At 37.5% G+C, this 19,209-nt stretch overlaps 1 protein-coding gene across 5 annotated transcripts in view; it reads left to right on the top strand.

Moving 5' to 3' along the window:
- tanc2a (tetratricopeptide repeat, ankyrin repeat and coiled-coil containing 2a) overlaps window positions 1-19,209 on the top strand; it is a 175,079-nt gene that overhangs the window by 126,804 nt on the left and 29,066 nt on the right. For 4 of the 5 annotated variants that reach the window (XM_077212127.1, XM_077212124.1, XM_077212125.1 and 1 more), the window contains one exon: window positions 14,170-14,318. In XM_077212127.1, the coding sequence (XP_077068242.1) occupies window positions 14,170-14,318 (149 nt within the window). Of the gene's footprint in view, window positions 1-5,777; window positions 6,251-14,169; window positions 14,319-19,209 lie in introns of those variants that run through there. The other variant, XM_077212123.1, reaches the window with a different exon arrangement.

Raw genomic sequence — 19,209 nt, 5'->3', positions numbered from 1 at the left:
CGTCTGGCACCAACAACCATGCCATGCTCAAAATTGCTTAAATCACCTTTCTTTCCCATTCTGACATTCAGTTTGGAGTTCAGGAGATTGTCTTGACCAGGACCACACCCCTAAATGCATTGAAGCAACTGCCATGTGATTGGTTGATTAGATAATTGCATTAATGAGAAATTCAACAGGTGTTCCTAATAATTCTTTAGGTGAGTGTAGATAGATAGATAGATAGATAGATAGATAGATAGATAGATAGATAGATAGATAATAGACAATAATATTTCAAATTTTTTTTTTTATAATATTAGGCCTAATATTGTTTTTATTCATAATTTTAAGTAATTGCGCTTGTTTTCTGTCACACCCATGCTGTCACCTCCATCAACCAATTTACTTTTTTTAATATAGCAATTTGTATATTCAGAAATTATTAGCAACAGTTGAAACACCAATAAGCTATTTTTTTAATACATTAATGATTAAATAAATCAGTTATCTTGTCACAATTTTGCCTGTTTGTGACAACGTTTCAGTAGATGGATCTTACAATCAGTGGAATTTTATTTAAATCATTAAAGTAAATGCTAAATTTGTTAATGTCTGCAATACTTTTATGACATGGCAGTACACATTTATTTTGTATATGGCATTGTGATAAATAGCAGGAAAAACACCTTTTAATTGAATTCAAATGTAAATTTGTACCTCTAAATTTTTTTGAGTTTGTTCCTCATGTCTCAGAAAACCAGTGTTTAATCTTTGTAACCACTGCTGAGCACCAAGTAGGCGTCAGTCAGCGGCTCAACAGGAAATGTGTGCTTTTTGACTGTATTTGCTCAAGATTGTCTGCAGAGCTCACCAGTCATGCATTGGTGTCTGTTCAACATATATTTGACATGTTACACCCCAGAAGAGTCTAAATTCACTCATAAACATGTTATACAATGTCATCGCAATGAACATTCCATCAACACAGCCAATCCCAGCATAGAATCCTCTGTCTACACTGGGATCACCCTGTAAATGAGTGTTGGGTTTCCTGTATTAGCAGGTGTCCTGTTATTATAAGCACTGTCATTATATTAGTAACAGATCGTTGAAGATCTGTCATCTTGAGACCTGTCCATGTGGGAGGCTGTCTGTTAATCGTAGGGATATCTTTAAATGCAACACGTGTCACTTTCCGGTGCTGCCACTAAATCTTTAACACCTTCGCTGATGTGAGTTATCGCTTTTTATGTGCCAAGACTTCCTCAACCTACTCGGTGTCAAATAGACAAAATAAAAAAAAGCATAAATGTTAGTGTTTTCACATATACGGGTTAATATTTGCACATTTGGCTACGTGATCATTTAAACAATAGGTACATGTGCTCTTATTATTATCTTGTCCAAATCCAACAGATGGCAGTGGACCGTTGAGGAAACCCTTCCTTACACATCAATACTTTCTAAATGTACCAACTGCTGTCTGTCTGAAGCATTCTGACTAGTATTTTTCCTGCCTAAAAAAGGGTCAGAATGGAGTATTTTGAAATTTTCACATAACTCACTTACTCACTACTTGCACTGGAGTGAGGGTCACTTGAAAATGTGTGGCTTTTTTATCTTTGCTTAAAATTACTTGAATGAAATCAAATCTGACTGGAAGATAAACTGCACAAATAATAGTGGATATCTCAAATTTTTTTTGATTATTTGATCTAATTATGATCTGGGGCCTCATTTATAAAACTTTGCGTAGGATTTGCGTCAGAAGTGGCGTACGGATGAAACATAGGACGTGCGTACGCACAGAAATATTCGGATTTATAAAACCGTGCGCACGCACATCCTACGCATTTTTCCCTTAATAAATCACAATCAATTCTAAATGTAGCGCAGCTTTTGCGGCTTCATGTCACGCCCATAGTTGCCCATAAATAGTCCATGAAACGCCCACAAGTTAATATTCATCGATTGCGAAATCATGGCAAACACAGAGAGGAAATCAAAAAAACGTAACTTCACTTAATGTGAAGTAGAAGTTATTGTTGGCGAGGTGGAAAAGAGGAGAAAAATGTTGTTTGGAGGGCACAGTGTGGGCATTACTAATGCCAAAAAGCCACTTGAGTGGCAAAAGGTTGCAGACGCCGTAAATGCTGTAGCCTCACAACCTCGGACTGTGGCCGAAATAAAAAAGAAATGGTCGGATATTTGCCTCATTTGCCAGCAAGTTTTCTTGCCATCTGAAGATGCGTTCACTCCGAATCCTTCCATTTTCCACATCTTCTAAGAGCGCAAGATCAGCCATTGTGCGTCATTACGCATTGTGACGGGGCATTTTATTTCCATCCATTTAATTGCATCTGACAAGCTACAGATGTCGGTTATAATCTACTTGGAAATGGGAAATAGTTAAGCGCAAATGTAATTTCTAGCAGCTTTCTGAATGGGTGAGACATACGTCATACGTTATTTTATCTACAATAAAACAGACTAAAGGCATATGCATGAATATCATGATTCCGTAGCTGATGAAGACATTTTTACTATGAAAACAACTTTCCCCAGTGGACAAATAGTGGACAAATCTATCTATCTATCTCTATCTATCTATCTATCTATCTGACTGACTATCTAATTGCATCTATATCTGATCCGCCAGACGGACACATTGGCGAGAATATCAGTTTTGTACATTATTTCGTTCTGTTTACCATCTTATTTATGAGGATGAATTGTATAACATGCCAATATTATTGCAGAACATATTTCACTTTTCTTTTTGCAAATATGTGTTAATTTGCATTTCTGTTGCAGATCGATCAAACGGGTGTTCGTGTAGGCTGTTAATTGTAAGACTTTGTGAAGTCTTCGTGTTATTTATGAGAGGCAGTATTGCCATTTATTTTACACAACGGTCTACAGTTTCACACACTTTCACGTGTTTCTTCCATCTGCCGACGGTGTCGCCATTTCTCATTTCACCCGTTTTTGTGCGTACGCCTGGGTCAGAGCTTGCGTGAAGGACCGCACATTTTACCGTCAAGTTTGCTTTTTATAAATACCAATTATTGCGTAGAGAGCGGCGTACGCCTTCTTTTGTGCGTACGCAACGTTTATAAATGAGGCCCCTGGTGATTATGTAGTAATTGTGGCAGGCCTACACTGAAAATTATATGATCAATAACTTATGACAGCATATGTTTTTACATTACTCATCAAAATATGTTTAGCAGTCTTCAACTTTTTTATGAGTTATACAAGATTCAACTCATTTTTTAAGTCAGTTTAAAGTAATTTATGTTGAAGTGACTTAAACATCCAAGTTGATTGTACTTAAAAATTTAAGGCAGCAGCTCTTTTACAGTTTAGAAAAGTTTAAAATTATATTTAAAGGTATATTCTTGGTTATTTACGACATACTGAATGCCATTTTTTACTCACCAAACATTAATTTCCTCTATGAAAAACAAAGATATTTGGAAAAATGTCTACAGTCATGTTTTTGTCCATAAAATGAAGGTCAATGGGGTGCAATGTTGTTTTTGATCCCAGTGATTTTTTTAAAAGGCAGAAACAGTCTTCACAATATCTTCTGTTGTGTTCCATAGAAGAAATGGTCATAAAGGTTTGGAACGACACGAGGATGAGAAGGACACGATGACAGAATTTTCATGAAGCTCTATCTACAGGTGTTGCATGCTGTGCATGCACATAAATAATTGCAGCTCTTCCCTCAGTTGGGACAAAAAACATGTTAGACAAGTACTTAACAGTATTGTTTTTCTCATTTTTAATGTTCAAATATAGACTTCTGGCTTTCAATGGAAGTATATCGTTTTCTCTTTTTTTTGTTTTTCAATTGTTGTTTCTTGGGTTATTTACACTCAAGTGTTACCCAAGTAGATCCCCACTGTCCAGACTCGCACTTGATTTGGCAAGGGACTTTCACAGAGTGTGTGCGTGTGTGTGCGTGTGTGTGCGTGTGTGTGCATGTGTGTGTGTGTGTGTGTGTGTGTGTCTTTCCTCTATGTACCACATGTCGTCTTTTCAGTGTTCTCTCAGGGTTTCTGTCACAGGACAGGAAGTCAGTAGGAAGTGTTGTAGTTGTGTCATGTAGTTTAAGGAGTCAGTACTGTTTGAATAGTTGAACTCATCACACTGTATTTTAAGCACTATTTTAGCTCCTTAACCGTTTCATTCTTGAAAAAAGAGCAGTAGCATTTGTCAATTGTCTCGTTTTTTTTTCCTTAATGTGTTTGCAATTCTTTGAAGTGATTCAAAATCAAGGCTATGAGACGTGGCAGAGTATGAAACCTCATTGTAACCACATCTGCACTTAAAACACACTGCATTGTTGTGTTTTGTTGCGTCTGTGTAGCAGCTGTAGTTTTTCCTTACATCTCCTGAATGTAAATTTGGTCTTTTTGTACAAGCTCTATTTCTCAATAGACTGTCTGACCCAAACCCCCTTTCCATTTTTACACAATTGGTAGCAGTATGATAAAACCTTTGTGTTCACTAAACAACTTTTTTTTTAGGGGGGAAAAAATAATCTGTTGTTCTTGAAGAAAGTGTATGGATGAGGCTTCTGTACAGACCCATGTTTATTATTTATTGTCTTCAAAATATTATATATATTATCATAGATTTTGCTGACGATATACAATTATAATTACTTTTTTATCATTATTATATTATTTCCCAGGGAAATTCCAATGTGTCTAATCATCTTGATAAATTCTTGATAATTTTTAATATTATAATTATCTTGCATAGTTAATTATTTAATATATAAATACTTATTTTTTAAAATCTGAATTTATCAAGTTTAGACACAGAATTTGTCTGGAGAATAAATCAATGAATAAAATTTAGTTTTAGAGTCAGTTGTGGTTATAGATAGTGGCCTCCACCCCAACCAGTTACTCTAAGACAGAAATGATGGATTGAGCGTCGTGGGATTATAGTGAAACGTGACCTGCTTGGACCAAACTCTCTCCCCCTCCAATAGAATACATATCTCGGGCCCGTAAGGGTCAGAGAGGAACGACCCCCGGCCGCTTTAGTTTAAGCATCCCCGTGCCTGTGACCAACAACAGCGTAATCCGACCCCCAGCCTTGCACACTTGGTTAAGCTCTACCATCTGTTTTTTGGCTTCGCTCCTGGCCGTCACTTTTTCTCCTCTCTGTTTGTTTTGGGGTCGTCCTGACCGTCTCTTGTCTCTAGCTCTGAAGATGTTAATGACGTTACAGTCTGTACATGTACTCAAAAGAGGGACCTTTCCTTTGGAAACCAGAATCTGGGTTTGCTCAAAGTCACTCCTGGCTTGGCTGGGATTCTTGACCTGAATATGCTCTGGACTGGTAAGTCTAACCCGTTGCACTCTTGTTCAACAGCTTTTCATTCTCTTTTTGTGCAGGCCTTAAGTGTGTATGCGACACATGCCCTTCCAACATTTTTAACTGTGTTGAGCAGGGAACACAGAGCGATGGGTTTAGTGGTTTCTTGCTGCTCTCGCTCGCTTGCTCCCTCCCTCCTTTTGTGGTGTTTGGACTCTGACTTTTCAGACTCCTCATGGTTCCTGTTAAAGCTTGAGCCAGCGGTTTCTCTGAAGCTCAGTAGAGCAACCAAACCACCGTCGAAGTCCTCTCCTCCCCATTCACTGACAGCCACAAACTGTTCTGAAGTAGAAAAGAAGCAGAGTGCTCATTTTCTACTCAGTCCTTGCAACTGCATGGACCTTAAAACGAACAGATCGAACTCTCCCTTCTCACCGTTCTCCTGTGGAGCTGGACACCAGCTGTAAGCAGGGAAAACCGCTTGTTTGGATAATGGATTTCGCTTTGACGGTCAGCAAGGCGTGTGCCGGAACGAGGGCCAGATGCACGTGGCAGAGGAGGAAACGGTCTCGTCCGTACGACCGCACAGGACGAACCAGCCTTGGGGCGAAGCGACCTAGTCGGACCTCTTCGCTCCTGAGGCAATGGATGTCTAACTTCTGCTGTACATCTCGTGCCTGTACGTCTAGTCTGAGCCTCTCTGATCAGTCCCTGCTCCAGTCAGGATGCTGCACCAGTCCCAGAGGTGCACAAGGTATCGTTGGAGATGAAAGTGATGGACAGAGAGAGGTGTATGGAGAGGAAGTTTGGGTGGGAGAAGTTGAAGGCAATGACGAAGATGAGGAAGAGAACGAGGAAGAAGGACAAGACGATGAAGAAGAGGAGGAGGACAGTGATGAAGAGGTGGAGGACAGTAAAGAAGAAAAAGGTGAGGTGGAGATGAAGAAAAGGTTGTTGAGGGGAAGCTGACTAAGATGGTTCAAATGTTGCAAGAGGGTGACATGAATGCCAAACTCTGTTGTTCTCATTCCATCCGGCAATAACGCACGTGTTGACACTATATCTTTGATGCATGGAAACACCGCACTCTCATGCTGGCTGAGTGTCAATTAGAATGATGGAGATGGACTGGAGACCCGCCTGGGGTGTAATGCGTCTCGATTAGAGGAGATTTCAGAGTAGATGAGATGTATGCATGGCCAGGTTGTGAATGGTTTGAGTTGGTGGAGGAGAGCGAGAGTGAAGATTGATGGGCCCCCCCATGGCCTTCAGATGGCAGTCATCATCAGTACCGCTTACCTTGTTGTGGTCACAAGGGTTTTGTTCTCACTGCAGGGGAAATATATATATATTTATTTATTTATTTAAACTGTAGGCTTTTTTCGGTTTAGACAACATTCGCTTTGGCAGGCACATTCACATTGGTTGACATTCTAACAACACGAACTCATCGGTTCACCTATAACAATATTTCATCATACATTGTTTTTCATGAGGGCAGTATACAAATCTGAATATATTAAGAAACGGGAAAAGGTGTTACTCTGCTAAAATCGTATTCTCGTTCTATTCTCAATTTTCCTCATATTTTATTCTTCATGTAGCTCAAACAATAGCAACACCAAGGTCAAGGGTTAAATTTCCTTGAAATTAATTAACTGATAAAAATGTGTGCTTGAATGCAATGCAAGTCTTGATGGATAAAAGCATCAATGTAAATAAATGCATACGTTCATAAATGTTATTTTCTAGCTAAATATTTAAAGCTGCAGTACATAACGTTTTTGGGTTAAAAATTATCCAAAATAAATTTGAGCAAGTACATAACCAGCCAGTGGTCAAAACTATCTGCTTGCCTTAGTTCGATTCAAAACGGTAAGCTTGTAATAATGTTTTTAATTCCAATGGTACTGGTGGATTTCTGCGGGAAATTCGACATGTCTTTGCGTCATTACGTCACATCTGTACACATAAAGAAAGTGTCTCGGCTATAGGCTATATTGCGTGTGAGGATTTTGGAAGTGGAGATTTATATACTTTTCTCACAGCACTTGAAATAAACTTTCATAAACAATTTGATGGCAGATCCAGAAAGGTTCAAACGACAATCACCAGTGACAACTGGAGATTCAACCGTTGTAAAATGCAAAAGACTTCGGACTTCGGAGTGGCTACAAAAAAAAAGAGACTGCAACCGTGCCCATGCGAAAACAAGAATAAATATCAGAAGGGCATTAAATGTAGTCACGCAATGCTGATGTTGTTAACATTTTGAGAACAAATTATAATTTGCACGGTTTGATGTGATATGATAAGCGATCATTATATTTAATCAGCTCGTTTTACTGCAATGCTTTTTCCCCCTTAGTTGGTCAGAACAAAAGTGGTTGTTACTTACTTGTTCAGATGACATTTTCCTATGAAAATTCTTGTGTTGGTCATACTTCCAGAAAGTAGTATTTGTGATTCCGAATGACAGTATCCACACCCCACAGTGACTGACAGCCGCACATTCTCCTCAAAACATTGGATTCATCCGCGCTGTGCCGTGCCGAGGCACAACCCATGTAAAGTTGATAATTCCTCGAATAACTGCAATTGCAGATTTCGAACAGAGATGGCGACAAAGAGGAAAAACTACGGACTGCAGGTTTAAACAATCCATAAGATAAATTCACTTGGGAAGCAACTTGGTACGACCTGTTTTCAGGGTATGCATTTTTTTTCTTACTGCACTGGTTTTCTTACTTTCCCCCACTTTTTTAAAAAGAGATATTTTGCCAAAAATGAAAATTCTGCTATTTACTCACCCACATAATGTTCTAAACCAGACTTAATGTCTTTTTCGGTATGCAAGAGAGTATTTAATAGATATTTTGAAGAATATTGGTTGCAAAAAGAGTTGTTGTTTGTTTTTTTTTGCAAAAAGAGAGAGGGGGGGTTGGGAGAATAATGTTTCACAGAAGAAATGAAGTCATACTGTTTTGGAACAATATGAGGGTTTGTAAATTATGACTTTCCTTTAAAATTTTTAAGTTAAAAACAAGTTTAAAAAAAGACATTAGCATTAAAAATACATTCTCTAAAAAAAGTCTTAATATTTTGTTCAGTGTTGCTTCTCAAGTAAATTTATCTTATGGATTTTTAGATATTTGAATGAAAAACAAGTCAAAAAATACTAATTAAAAACTCGTTAAGAAGTCATTTTGCTGTGCATAATAAATGGTTTATTGCTTCTGTCACTGTGGGTACATTTAATGGCAACGAATAACATTTTTAATTAAAAAACATGATATTGTTCAAACTGATACATTATTAAAAATTATTTTAATCAGATTTCACTTACAGAGGTTATTTGTATCAGACTTGTGAATAATGCATTTCATGTACTGTATGTTTCTCCAGTTCAGAAACTGGATTAAAAAAAAAGATGATTTGAGACATATAGGCAAAGACAATGCATTATTTATGCCTGTTTGAACAAGGTCATTGTTAAATCTTATAATTTTACAGCTGTATCATTTTTAGGATGGTGTTCAGGTTTCAGTCTGCACTGAAACAGTGAATTTATGACTTTAATTTCCATCATCATATGCGGTTTATGACTGAGCAGGTAAAAGGGCTAGAAAAATTGTATACAAAGGAAATCTGATTGATCTCAACCCCACGGTAATACAAGATAATCTGGAAACCAGTGTGGGTTAGCAGTCTCAAACAGACACTTAAATTCTGGAAAGCAGACACAAGTGTTTCCACTGATTTGACACTGCATTTTTTGTGCTTAAAATATCTCACAATGACAGACCAGATTTTCTCTTGCCTATTTATTTTGCCAAGAGTTTGTTTGCAAGGCCCTTTGTTGTTCTTTTTTTTCCTTGTGCCTTGTATTTCTAAACCGCCAGCACAGCCGGTCTGCAGCTTGGTGCTTGACTTGTTAGTTGTGCCGCCCTCTTCAGACAGCCACCCTGTCATCGTGCAGCAGTCTTCTCCTCCCTGTGAGCCTTGGAGCTTTGCTTGGTTAACTCAAACCAGCTCTGGGATGTTATTTTCAGACATAGACTTTCTTGAAGCAGCATTGCTTGCCGGCAAATGTAATTCTGCCCATCCGATTGTGCTTGGTGTCTCCTATCTCTCTCTTTCTGTTTTTCTCTGTCTCTGTCTCTTTTTTAACCCCCTAACTCTATGCATTATACTTATGCACCATCTGTGCTATAGAAATAAATGATACCTCAAATCTATCTATCCATCTATCTACCGGTCTATCTGTCTAGTTATCGGTCTAGTTATCTGTCTATATGTCTACCTGTCTTTCTATCGTTCTACCTGTCTGTCTATCATTCTGTCTGTCTATGTCTACATATATCTCTCTGTCTTTCTGTCTGCTGTCAGTCTATATGTCTGTCTGTCTATATAAATCTGTCTGTCTATATAAATCTGTCTGTCTGTCTATATATCTGTCTGTCTATCTATATATCTGTCTGGTGTCAGTCTATATGTCTGTCTGTCTATCTATATATCTGTCTGCTTTCTATATATAAATATGTCTGTCTATATAAATCTGTCTGTCTATATAAATCTGTCTGTCTATATAAATCTGTCTGTCTGTCTATATGTCTGTCTATCTATATATCTGTCTGCTGTCTATATATAAATCTAGTTATCGGTCTATCTGTCTAGTTATCGGTCTAGTTATCTGTCTATATGTCTACCTGTCCTTCTATCGTTCTACCTGTCTGTCTGTCTATCATTCTGTCTGTCTATGTCTACATATATCTGTCTGTCTTTCTGTCTCCTGTCAGTCTATATGTCTGTCTGTCTATCTATATATCTGTCTGCTGTCTATATATAAATCTGTCTGTCTGTCTATATAAATCTGTCTGTCTGTCTATATATCTGTCTGTCTATCTATCTGTCTGTCTATCTATATATCTGTCTGCTGTCAGTCTATTTGTCTGTCTGTCTATCTATATATCTGTCTGCAGTCTATATATAAATCTGTCTGTCTATATAAATCTGTCTGTCTGTCTATATATATGTCTGTCTATCTATCTATCTATCTATCTATCTATCTGTCTGTCTGTCTGTCTATCTATATATCTGTCTGCTGTCTGTCTATATAAATCTGTCTGTCTGTCTATATAAATCTGTCTGTCTGTCTATATATCGGTCTGTCTGTCTGTCTGTCTGTCTGTCTGTCTGTCTTTCTGTCTATATATCGGTCTGTCTGTCTGTCTGTCTGTCTATCTATATATCTGTCTGCTGTCTGTCTATATATAAATCTGTCTGTCTGTCTATATAAATCTGTCTGTCTGTCTATATATCGGTCTTTCTGTCTGTCTGTCTGTCTGTCTGTCTAATCACCCTAGCAGCATGCTAACTACTACTTTGAGAGGCTTACCAGCTACCCAGAACACCCTAGCATTTCACACCCTAGCATTTTGCCTTAGCCCGTACCCCATTTACTTAAAAATAAATCAAATTTAGTTACCGAGTAATATTGTCCTGAATGATCTGTAATGCATGTTTGAGAAAGAGCTCCAGTGTGTCAAACTGAAGTACTGTTATGGTCGACCAAGTGTCACTGCTGTGTGGTGGTATGCAGCCTTTTGCAAGTGTTGGAAACCCTGTGTCAGAAGCAAAGAAATGATATTTGAATTCTTAGTTTAAATGTGCCCTGCCTCACTGACTGCAACCCTGCTATTAGAAGTTCAACGATTCAATTTTTTTCCCCTTTTTGCTGAGTTTCATTCTCTGCTACACAAGCAGCTTTTTGCATGTGTGGTTTTGTTAGAAGCAATGTGTCATTGATTGCCTTTATACGGCACTGATATCTGCTCTGATTTTAAAAGCCCAGCGGTGCATATCATGGACTGTAAGTCATACTTTTGTCATTGGACCAATCAGCATGTTCATTCCTATAACCTCTGCAGCAGGTCTTTAGGTTTTACAGGAGGCAATGACCTGTGAATGATGAGGTTTAAACCCCTGCAATGCTGATGTGTTTTGCTCTTGTGAAAGCACAAACAGCACGCTTTCTCGTGGGACCGTCCTCCCCCAGGGGGCTCCGAAACAGGAAGCGGAGCTGAATTTGTTGATCTGTGGTGGAGTTAAAGAGTGGAACTTTAAGTGACTCCCATGGGGTGTTAGAGATGAGGCAAACGACTTAAACATCTGAGGTTTGTGGTGTCATCATTGGTTTTGTTATTTTGAAAAGCAGACAGAACCCTCAGGTTTGTTTCATGGATTGTCATTTACTAGGGCTGTCAATTGATTCAATAATTGTATTAAATTAATTGCTTGATATGCGGATTAATTAAATCAAATGAATCACATGTATGAATGTTTATGAAATATAGTTTCATTTTTAATTAATGCATTTATTTAAAATGTTATTTATAGTATATTATAATGTTTACATTATTTTAATTGTTAATTTATCAAATGTATTTGTTTTAACTTTTTTACTTTAAGTCTGTTGCAGATTTGGGGAAGTAAAAAAAAAAGACATTTATTTTTAATTATATTTTTTACTATTTGCAACATACCGAACAGTATCCATGTTGTTTCATGATTATTACCTGTGCTGGAGTGAAAGGGAGTCTTTTTAGTTTTTAAGATCCCTATCTGATCCCAGCTATAACAAACCTGTTGGTCGTAAATCACCTTGTATGTATCCCTTTTTTACTGTACTATTGCTGATAACCCCCCAACCGCCCACACACACACACACACACACACACACACACACACACTCACACACACGTCTCCAACCCCCTGCGGCCTGTCTGAGTATCAGATAGCTCATCATCACTCATACAGAAGTGCACTGATGTGTGATAGCTGCCCTTTTTAGCTGTGAGATTGTCATACATGAGTACACGTGTATGATTGTGAAAGGTTATGCCTTCAAATATGTGTGTGGTCCACAAATATGTGAATGTTTTTGAATGTTTTCTTGTGCTTGCATCCTCAGGCCTACCTTTAAACCTCAGATTCTGACGTGTTTGTTAATCATCAGTTCAGAATTGTCTTTTTTTCTATTCTCAAGAGCTCAAGGAAAACAAACCTCACAGACTTTATTCTTGTAATCAACATAAGTTTCCAGCATTGCGCTATTCCAGCTCCTGCTGGTGTCATTAGTGGGTTTCTGAACTTTATCATATGCTGTCACAAGTGACATACATCCCGCCGGAGGTACAGAGCAACGATAGAGCGATAGAGGCAAAATTTAAGAGGAATGTTCGGTTGAAGAAAGAATGAAAGACACAAATGCTTCAGGACAATCTTTAGCATAGTTTCCATGACAACATTTGTGTTGCAACTGCTCCACTGAATTCCCACTGGTCGACTCCTTATAGAGACACAGTTATAGAGACACAATTCAAAACAGGAAACCGATTTGTAGGCTTGGTTATATTGTCTGTAAAGTATTGTTCTTTTGCACAGCCCTAAAAACGTGGCTACATAGACTGCGAAGTTGGCAAAAAAAAAAAATGTGACCAGCTCTACCAAAGTTTTGTACCAAAGAATGCATCACTTTTACAAAAGCTGTATGATTTATTCCTACTTGGCTTGTAACAAATACATAAATAATTGATTTGCATTAGAGTTGGGAAAGACTTGGGAAATTTCTGGGAAAGACTTGTTTGTTTTGCAGTCGGTTTTCTTCGGCTGATGGTGAGAGCTGAAAGGCATAAAAAAAAACTAATCCTGAAAAAGCTCTCCTCGCTGTGGATTCAGCCACAGTGGGACACCTCTTCTTTTGAAGTCTCGCGATCAGCCTTTGACTGATTTTCAATGCACAGGCTCAGACACTCCATCTGCGCTCGCGGTTCAAGAAAAGTTACGACACCCAGACATCCTTCTGATAAGGATTGTTAGGTAGTTTAGTGTGACGGGGTGTTTTACCATCTTTTTGGGGTTTTGGCTTAGCTCACTGCTAATTCACAACAGTGAGTTTGGAAGTGTTGTCTGGTTTACTGTGCATGTCCTTTTCTGCTGTGGTTTCAAAATACATATGATTTGTAAGCAGAAGGTCAAAGTGCATTGGAATGAAGCTGTTTGAGACTGAAATTCAGATGAGACCACAGGTATGCTGCGTAGAGTATGCATTTCTCACTGCAGTTTTGGCAGTACCAAATACATAATTACACCAAATGTTTCCCTTGTAGCCACTGTGTTTCACGTTTCCACAAAATATAAGGGGCACAACTGTTTTCAACATTGATAATAATAATAAATGTTCCTTGAGCAGCAAGTCGGCATATCAGAATGATTTCAGAAGGATCTGACACTATTGACACTAAGGACTGGAGTAATGATGCTGAAAATTCAAAGGAATAAATTAAATTTTAAAATGTATATTAAAATAGAAAAATGTTATTTTAATTTGAAATATTTAAAAAATTCTGCTGTTTTTACTATATTTTTGATCAAATAAATGCAACCTTGATTGATGACTTAATGTCTGGTTTGCATTATTACTTGTATTGAAATTCTGGATGAAACCGATGATGATCATTTTATTTTTTTTATATTATTTATATAGCCAATATTATGACTTATTTCAAAGTAAAATAATTGTATATATTTCAATCTAAAAAAGAAAAAGACAAAAATAAAACAAATCACTGATATCAGCTAATAACTGATACGTATGAGACATTGTGCATCCTTACCTGAGGAACTTTATTGATATAAAAATTGTTTGGTATGATTTTTGTTTTATCATATTCCTCTTGCTGCTTTTTGACATTAGCTTTACGTTATGCCAACAACAGCCTTTAAATGGTTTCTTACTTTATAAACATGGTTTTACCTCTCTCTTTTTCTTTTACTCTCTTACAGGGGACGAAAGCCAAGAACTGGGTCCTCCTCCATCTGTAGACGAGGCCGCCAACACACTGATGACGCGACTGGGGTTCCTGCTCGGGGACAAAGTGAACGAAGGGCCTGGTGGAGCACAGTACAACATGGAGGAACAAGATGACCCCCAGGTTTGATACATGCATTTGATGCTCTATCCAGTCTCTCTCATTATTCTTTAAAAATAATTCAAGTGACTTTTTGGCCTAGTGATGATGGGAGGGAGGTGCTTCTCTGCAGCTCAGGGTTTTGTAAGTGGGCGGCTCCCCACCTCAAAAACACAGATATTCTTGCTCTCTAAATCATGGCAGATGTTCCTGGGTTTTGGATGAACACCAGTAGTGTGCGCTGGAGTATTCGTACAGTTCGAGTCTAACTAGGCATGTCTCAGACAACAGATGCTGAAACCCCTGCCGCTACTCTGTTTACAGTCCACACTGATCTTACCTATGATTCTTCAGTGAACATCTGCTTTTGGGTTTGGAGTGCTTAGAAACCTTTCAAGTCAGAAATGTACAAAATGTAATCCAACATCTGTTCTATTCAGTACAGTAACATATTAATGATGTCAGATGCCATTAAATCTCAGGCTGTTATTTTATATAATTTTTTTAAATAAATGAATTGCTTAATACACGTATTAAATACTGATTATAAAAATGGCTTTAGAAGTCAATATATTGTCTGTTTTATTCTAACTTTGTTAGAATTTCAAAATTAAATTTGTCCAATGGTACAAAATTCCATATTAAAAAATATGATTATCAGTGCGCATGAAATTACCAGGTTACTGAGTGCCCTGTTACAGTGTTTACTTCCTTTTTATTCACATATTCATATATTTTTAAACAATTACTTTATTTGTGAAAAATACTGTAATAGGATTGCAGATTCAAGAAGTTTCCATCTAAAGTATAGGGCCTAAGCTTGTTTATTTTAAATATTTGTAAATATTAATTAAATTTATCTAATTTATTAAGTATTGATTTATATAAATATAAAGTGTGTGTGTATATATATATATATATATATATATATATATATATATGTGTACAGTAAATATGTATATATATATATATTATATGTGTGTGTGTGTATATATATATATATATATGTTTGATATATAAATATAAATATCGGCTTTATATCGGCCATCGGCCACCCTGCTCTCTAAGATATCGCCATCGGCCATCAAAAAACCCATATCGGTCGACCACTAGGTTGATTATGATTTCACTTTTTTAACTATAGTTAGTGTGTAATGTTACTGTATGAGCATAAACGACATCTGCAAAGTCACGACTCTCAAAGTTCAAAGCAAAGGGAGATATTTACTTTTAAAGAAATTGCGTTTTAAGGTCTACAACAAACGGCTGTTAAGGACTACACGACATTCCTCCCGGGTTAGTGACAGCACCAACTCTAAAATTTACATAAAACCCGCACCCGGAACACGATTTATAGATTATCAAGACAGAATATGCTAATCAATGACTAGAAGATAACTGCACATAAGCTACAAAAATTCATCATCTAATCATTCAGAAATGTTGTCTACATGTTGTCACTACTTCTTGAGTCTCTCCATCTTTGCCTGACTCCGGTTTGAACATAAGAGGCTAAAAGTGTTTGAAATTTTCAGGACTCAAGCTGTTGTAATTCCGCCCCCCTGTCCCAGGAGCAACAGCTCTTTCACATTTAAATGGATAGACACAAAAACGGTGCGTTTTTGCTCACCCTCAAAAAGTGACAATTTTAACATGCTATATAAAAATATTGGTGGGGGAATTTTGAGCTAAAACTTCACAAACACACTCTGGGGACATCACAGATTTATTTGACATCTTGTGAAAAGGGAATTATACCACCCCTTTAACATACAGGTCAAGGAACATGTATATATTTTTTTTTCATATTTTATAATATATTATTTATGTAATTGTATAAATGTATATCATTTATGTTTTAACATTATTTTTTTACATAACTAATGAGGTAAAATTGGCAACCATTATTAAAACAATTATTTAAAAAACAAACTGCATCTTAACAATACTAATAATGGAAACAGCCTCGCCATTTTTAAAAGGACATTTTGAACTCTTGAACGTAGCGCTTGTTCGATTCCGCTGGTTAAAATCAGAAGCGTTTAAATATCTCTTAATTGTTCTCAGTTCAGTTTGACCTCATTGATCCGACTCCTAGTTGAGTCCAGGAATGTATGGCACAACACACGGCTCCTGCCGTCCACAGCTGGGCAGAGCTATTTCAGCGGCTGGTCCCTGCCAAGCGAGCGTGGTCACCGAAAGGCCACAATTTCTCAAAAACACTGATTCAGAGCCAATATCTCCCACGCACACCAAAGCCTGAATAAGACAAAAAGGTGTAGACTGAGCTATTTAGACATATTTGTGAAGTTATTGAGTCCAAGATCTGGCTCGGAGCACACTGCTGTTTCATAGTGAAAAGTATTATTATTTTTTTCAGGGGTTTTCAGACATGGTAGACATTCCAATGTTGCCAGTTTAAAAGTGCTCTTAAATCAGTTGTACACAAAGAAATGAAGATCTCTGGTTGCACTCTTAAAGCAAAACAAGGTTAACTACTTAGTGTTGTATTTGAACCCTAGTTTATGAAATCCGTTATAAGAGTCTCATGTTTCATCAGAGCTGTGATTCATTTTTAAAGGACACCTATTATGCCCCTTTTTACAAGATGTAATATTGGTCTCGGGTGTCCCCACAATGCATTTGTGAAGTTTCAGCACAAAATACCCCACAGTTAATTTATTATAACTATTTGAAAATGTCATTTTTGGGGCCTGTTTTAAAAAGAGCTGTTTTGGTGTGTACCACCTTAAATGTAAAAGAGCTGGATATCCCCGCCCTGCCTTTGGATGAGGGCGTAACTTGCAAACCTATGGCAATAAACGGTCGGTAGAAGCAGAATGGCTGAGAGTGACAGACCCGCTGTTTTGTATGGCATTCAGCCTTACATGTTTGAACCGGAATCAGACCCAGATGATGAAGAGACTCCGGCAGAAGAAACAAAAATGAGAATTGACCAGGACGTCTCGGAATGGTTATTTGATACATTTGTGTACTTATAGAGTTGTAATTGCGTCCCCTTTGCAATTATGGATGTGCAACACACACAGACACAGACACACACAAACTGTGATAACGTTGGCGCAATATTTTGAAGCTACAAACACAAATACTGTGATAACGTTTGCTACGTACAAACGAAATTACATTTATGCGAGGGACATGTTGCATCATGTTTACATTACTTGTCGTACAGGTGCTTATGTGGTAAATGTGAGAAGATGGCTACAGAACAAGAAAATATATGCTGCAGGGAGATAGAACAGGTATTAATTACGGACAACAACAATGCGTCTAGCATTTGTTGTTGAATAGGCTGACATCGACTTAAATGACTATTTGCTCAAAAATCATAAAATACACTTACTTCTACTGGAGGTGACGTTGGATGGCAAACAGTAGGCAACGATCCACACTTGAGGATTAACTTTGAAGCAAGACCTGGACCCTCGTTCACAAAACAGTCAGTCAGAAAATGATTCGCGCAAACATAAACGTATTTTGGAAGTTTGTTGAAACAAACTTCGGCTGTCGTTGAAACAATGCGGAATGGTGTACAGATCACCAAGGGCGGGGTCTATGCCAAAACCACAGTGTCAATCAAAACACGTCGGTGGGGCTTGTGCAATTCTACGTCACATTGCACCGAATCTTAGAACAGCTCTTTCTGAGACAGTGCTTATGATTTATTGAGATTGTAAAAAAAACACTGGGTGGATTTTTATCATTCTAGGGTGGTTTTGCTCACACACTGCCAACACACATTTATGTTCAAACACCATGTAAAAGTGAATTTTGCATAATAGGTGACCTTTAAGTTGTGTTTTGCAAATTTATCCTTAAATTGTTGTTTTTATGAAAGAGCATCCTCTTGGTTTGCAGTAGAATATTTTTTTTTTTGGTTGCAAGAAGCGTATTATCTAAAACAGCTTCTGGACATAAGTACTACTGACTGACTGAAGTTCATATCCATCTGAATGATGTCATTAATGTGGCCTCCACCGCAGACCCAGAGTCAGACATGAACTCGCTTAACCATTTATTCTTTCCATGTCTCTTCTCCTCTCTTTTCTACTCCCTCTTTACTTTTTTCATGCAACCCTTTTATTATAAATTGTTGTTATCTGTTTGTGTTTCTCACTTTGTCTTTCTTGCTCTCTCTCATCCCATTGGGTAAAATGATCCACCATCCTGGTCGGTTTTTGTAGATCATGTCTTGTAGCCGACCGCAGCATGCCAAAACAATACACTCATTTCTTTCTTTTTTCCATTTGGTTAAGAGTTAAAGATTCAACGTTCTCTCAGTCATATACCATAAAAATCCAATAACGTTGTATTAAATTACATAATATTGAGTCACTGTGGAAAAATTGTTTAAGTCAGCCCAAGCCATAAAAAAAGAGATAATTCCACATGAGTATGCAGTCCTCAGCAGAAATATGGGACAGTACTGTATCATTAAATACCAGTCAGCAGATTTCCACTTCTGGGGGCATTTTTGTGTGTGAAAGTCATTCAGCAGTGCTACTTTTCTGGAAGAGGAACCGCATATATACACAGTGGTTCACTGATCTAACAGAAGCCTTTAATATGCTACAGTAAATATCTGCAGTGTAACAATGAGTGAAAGCTCTACACCTCATTTATGAAACACAAGCAAAACAACAGTTAATCTTATGTCAATTTGTTAGATTGAATTTGATGAAACAATTTCAGTAAAAGTGGTTTTACAAGTGATTTACACAAATTTGTTCTATTAGTGTTTCGTGAATGAAGCCCAGTGAATGGCCACCTTGAACTCATGCATGTTTATAAGTTTTGTTTATTAGAAAAACATAAGCTCATGCCGCCAACACATACTTAGTAGTACAAGGTGTAGGAGGATTTTTAACCAATGAGATTTCACTGTGGGCAG

Source organism: Siphateles boraxobius, unplaced genomic scaffold (genome assembly GCF_051911475.1).
Source record: "Siphateles boraxobius isolate OS27281-9 unplaced genomic scaffold, OSU_SipBor_1 66, whole genome shotgun sequence".
NCBI lineage: Eukaryota > Metazoa > Chordata > Actinopteri > Cypriniformes > Leuciscidae > Siphateles > Siphateles boraxobius.
The sequence above is the reverse complement of the archived record's forward strand: the minus strand, read 5'-3'. Positions and strand labels throughout refer to the sequence as shown.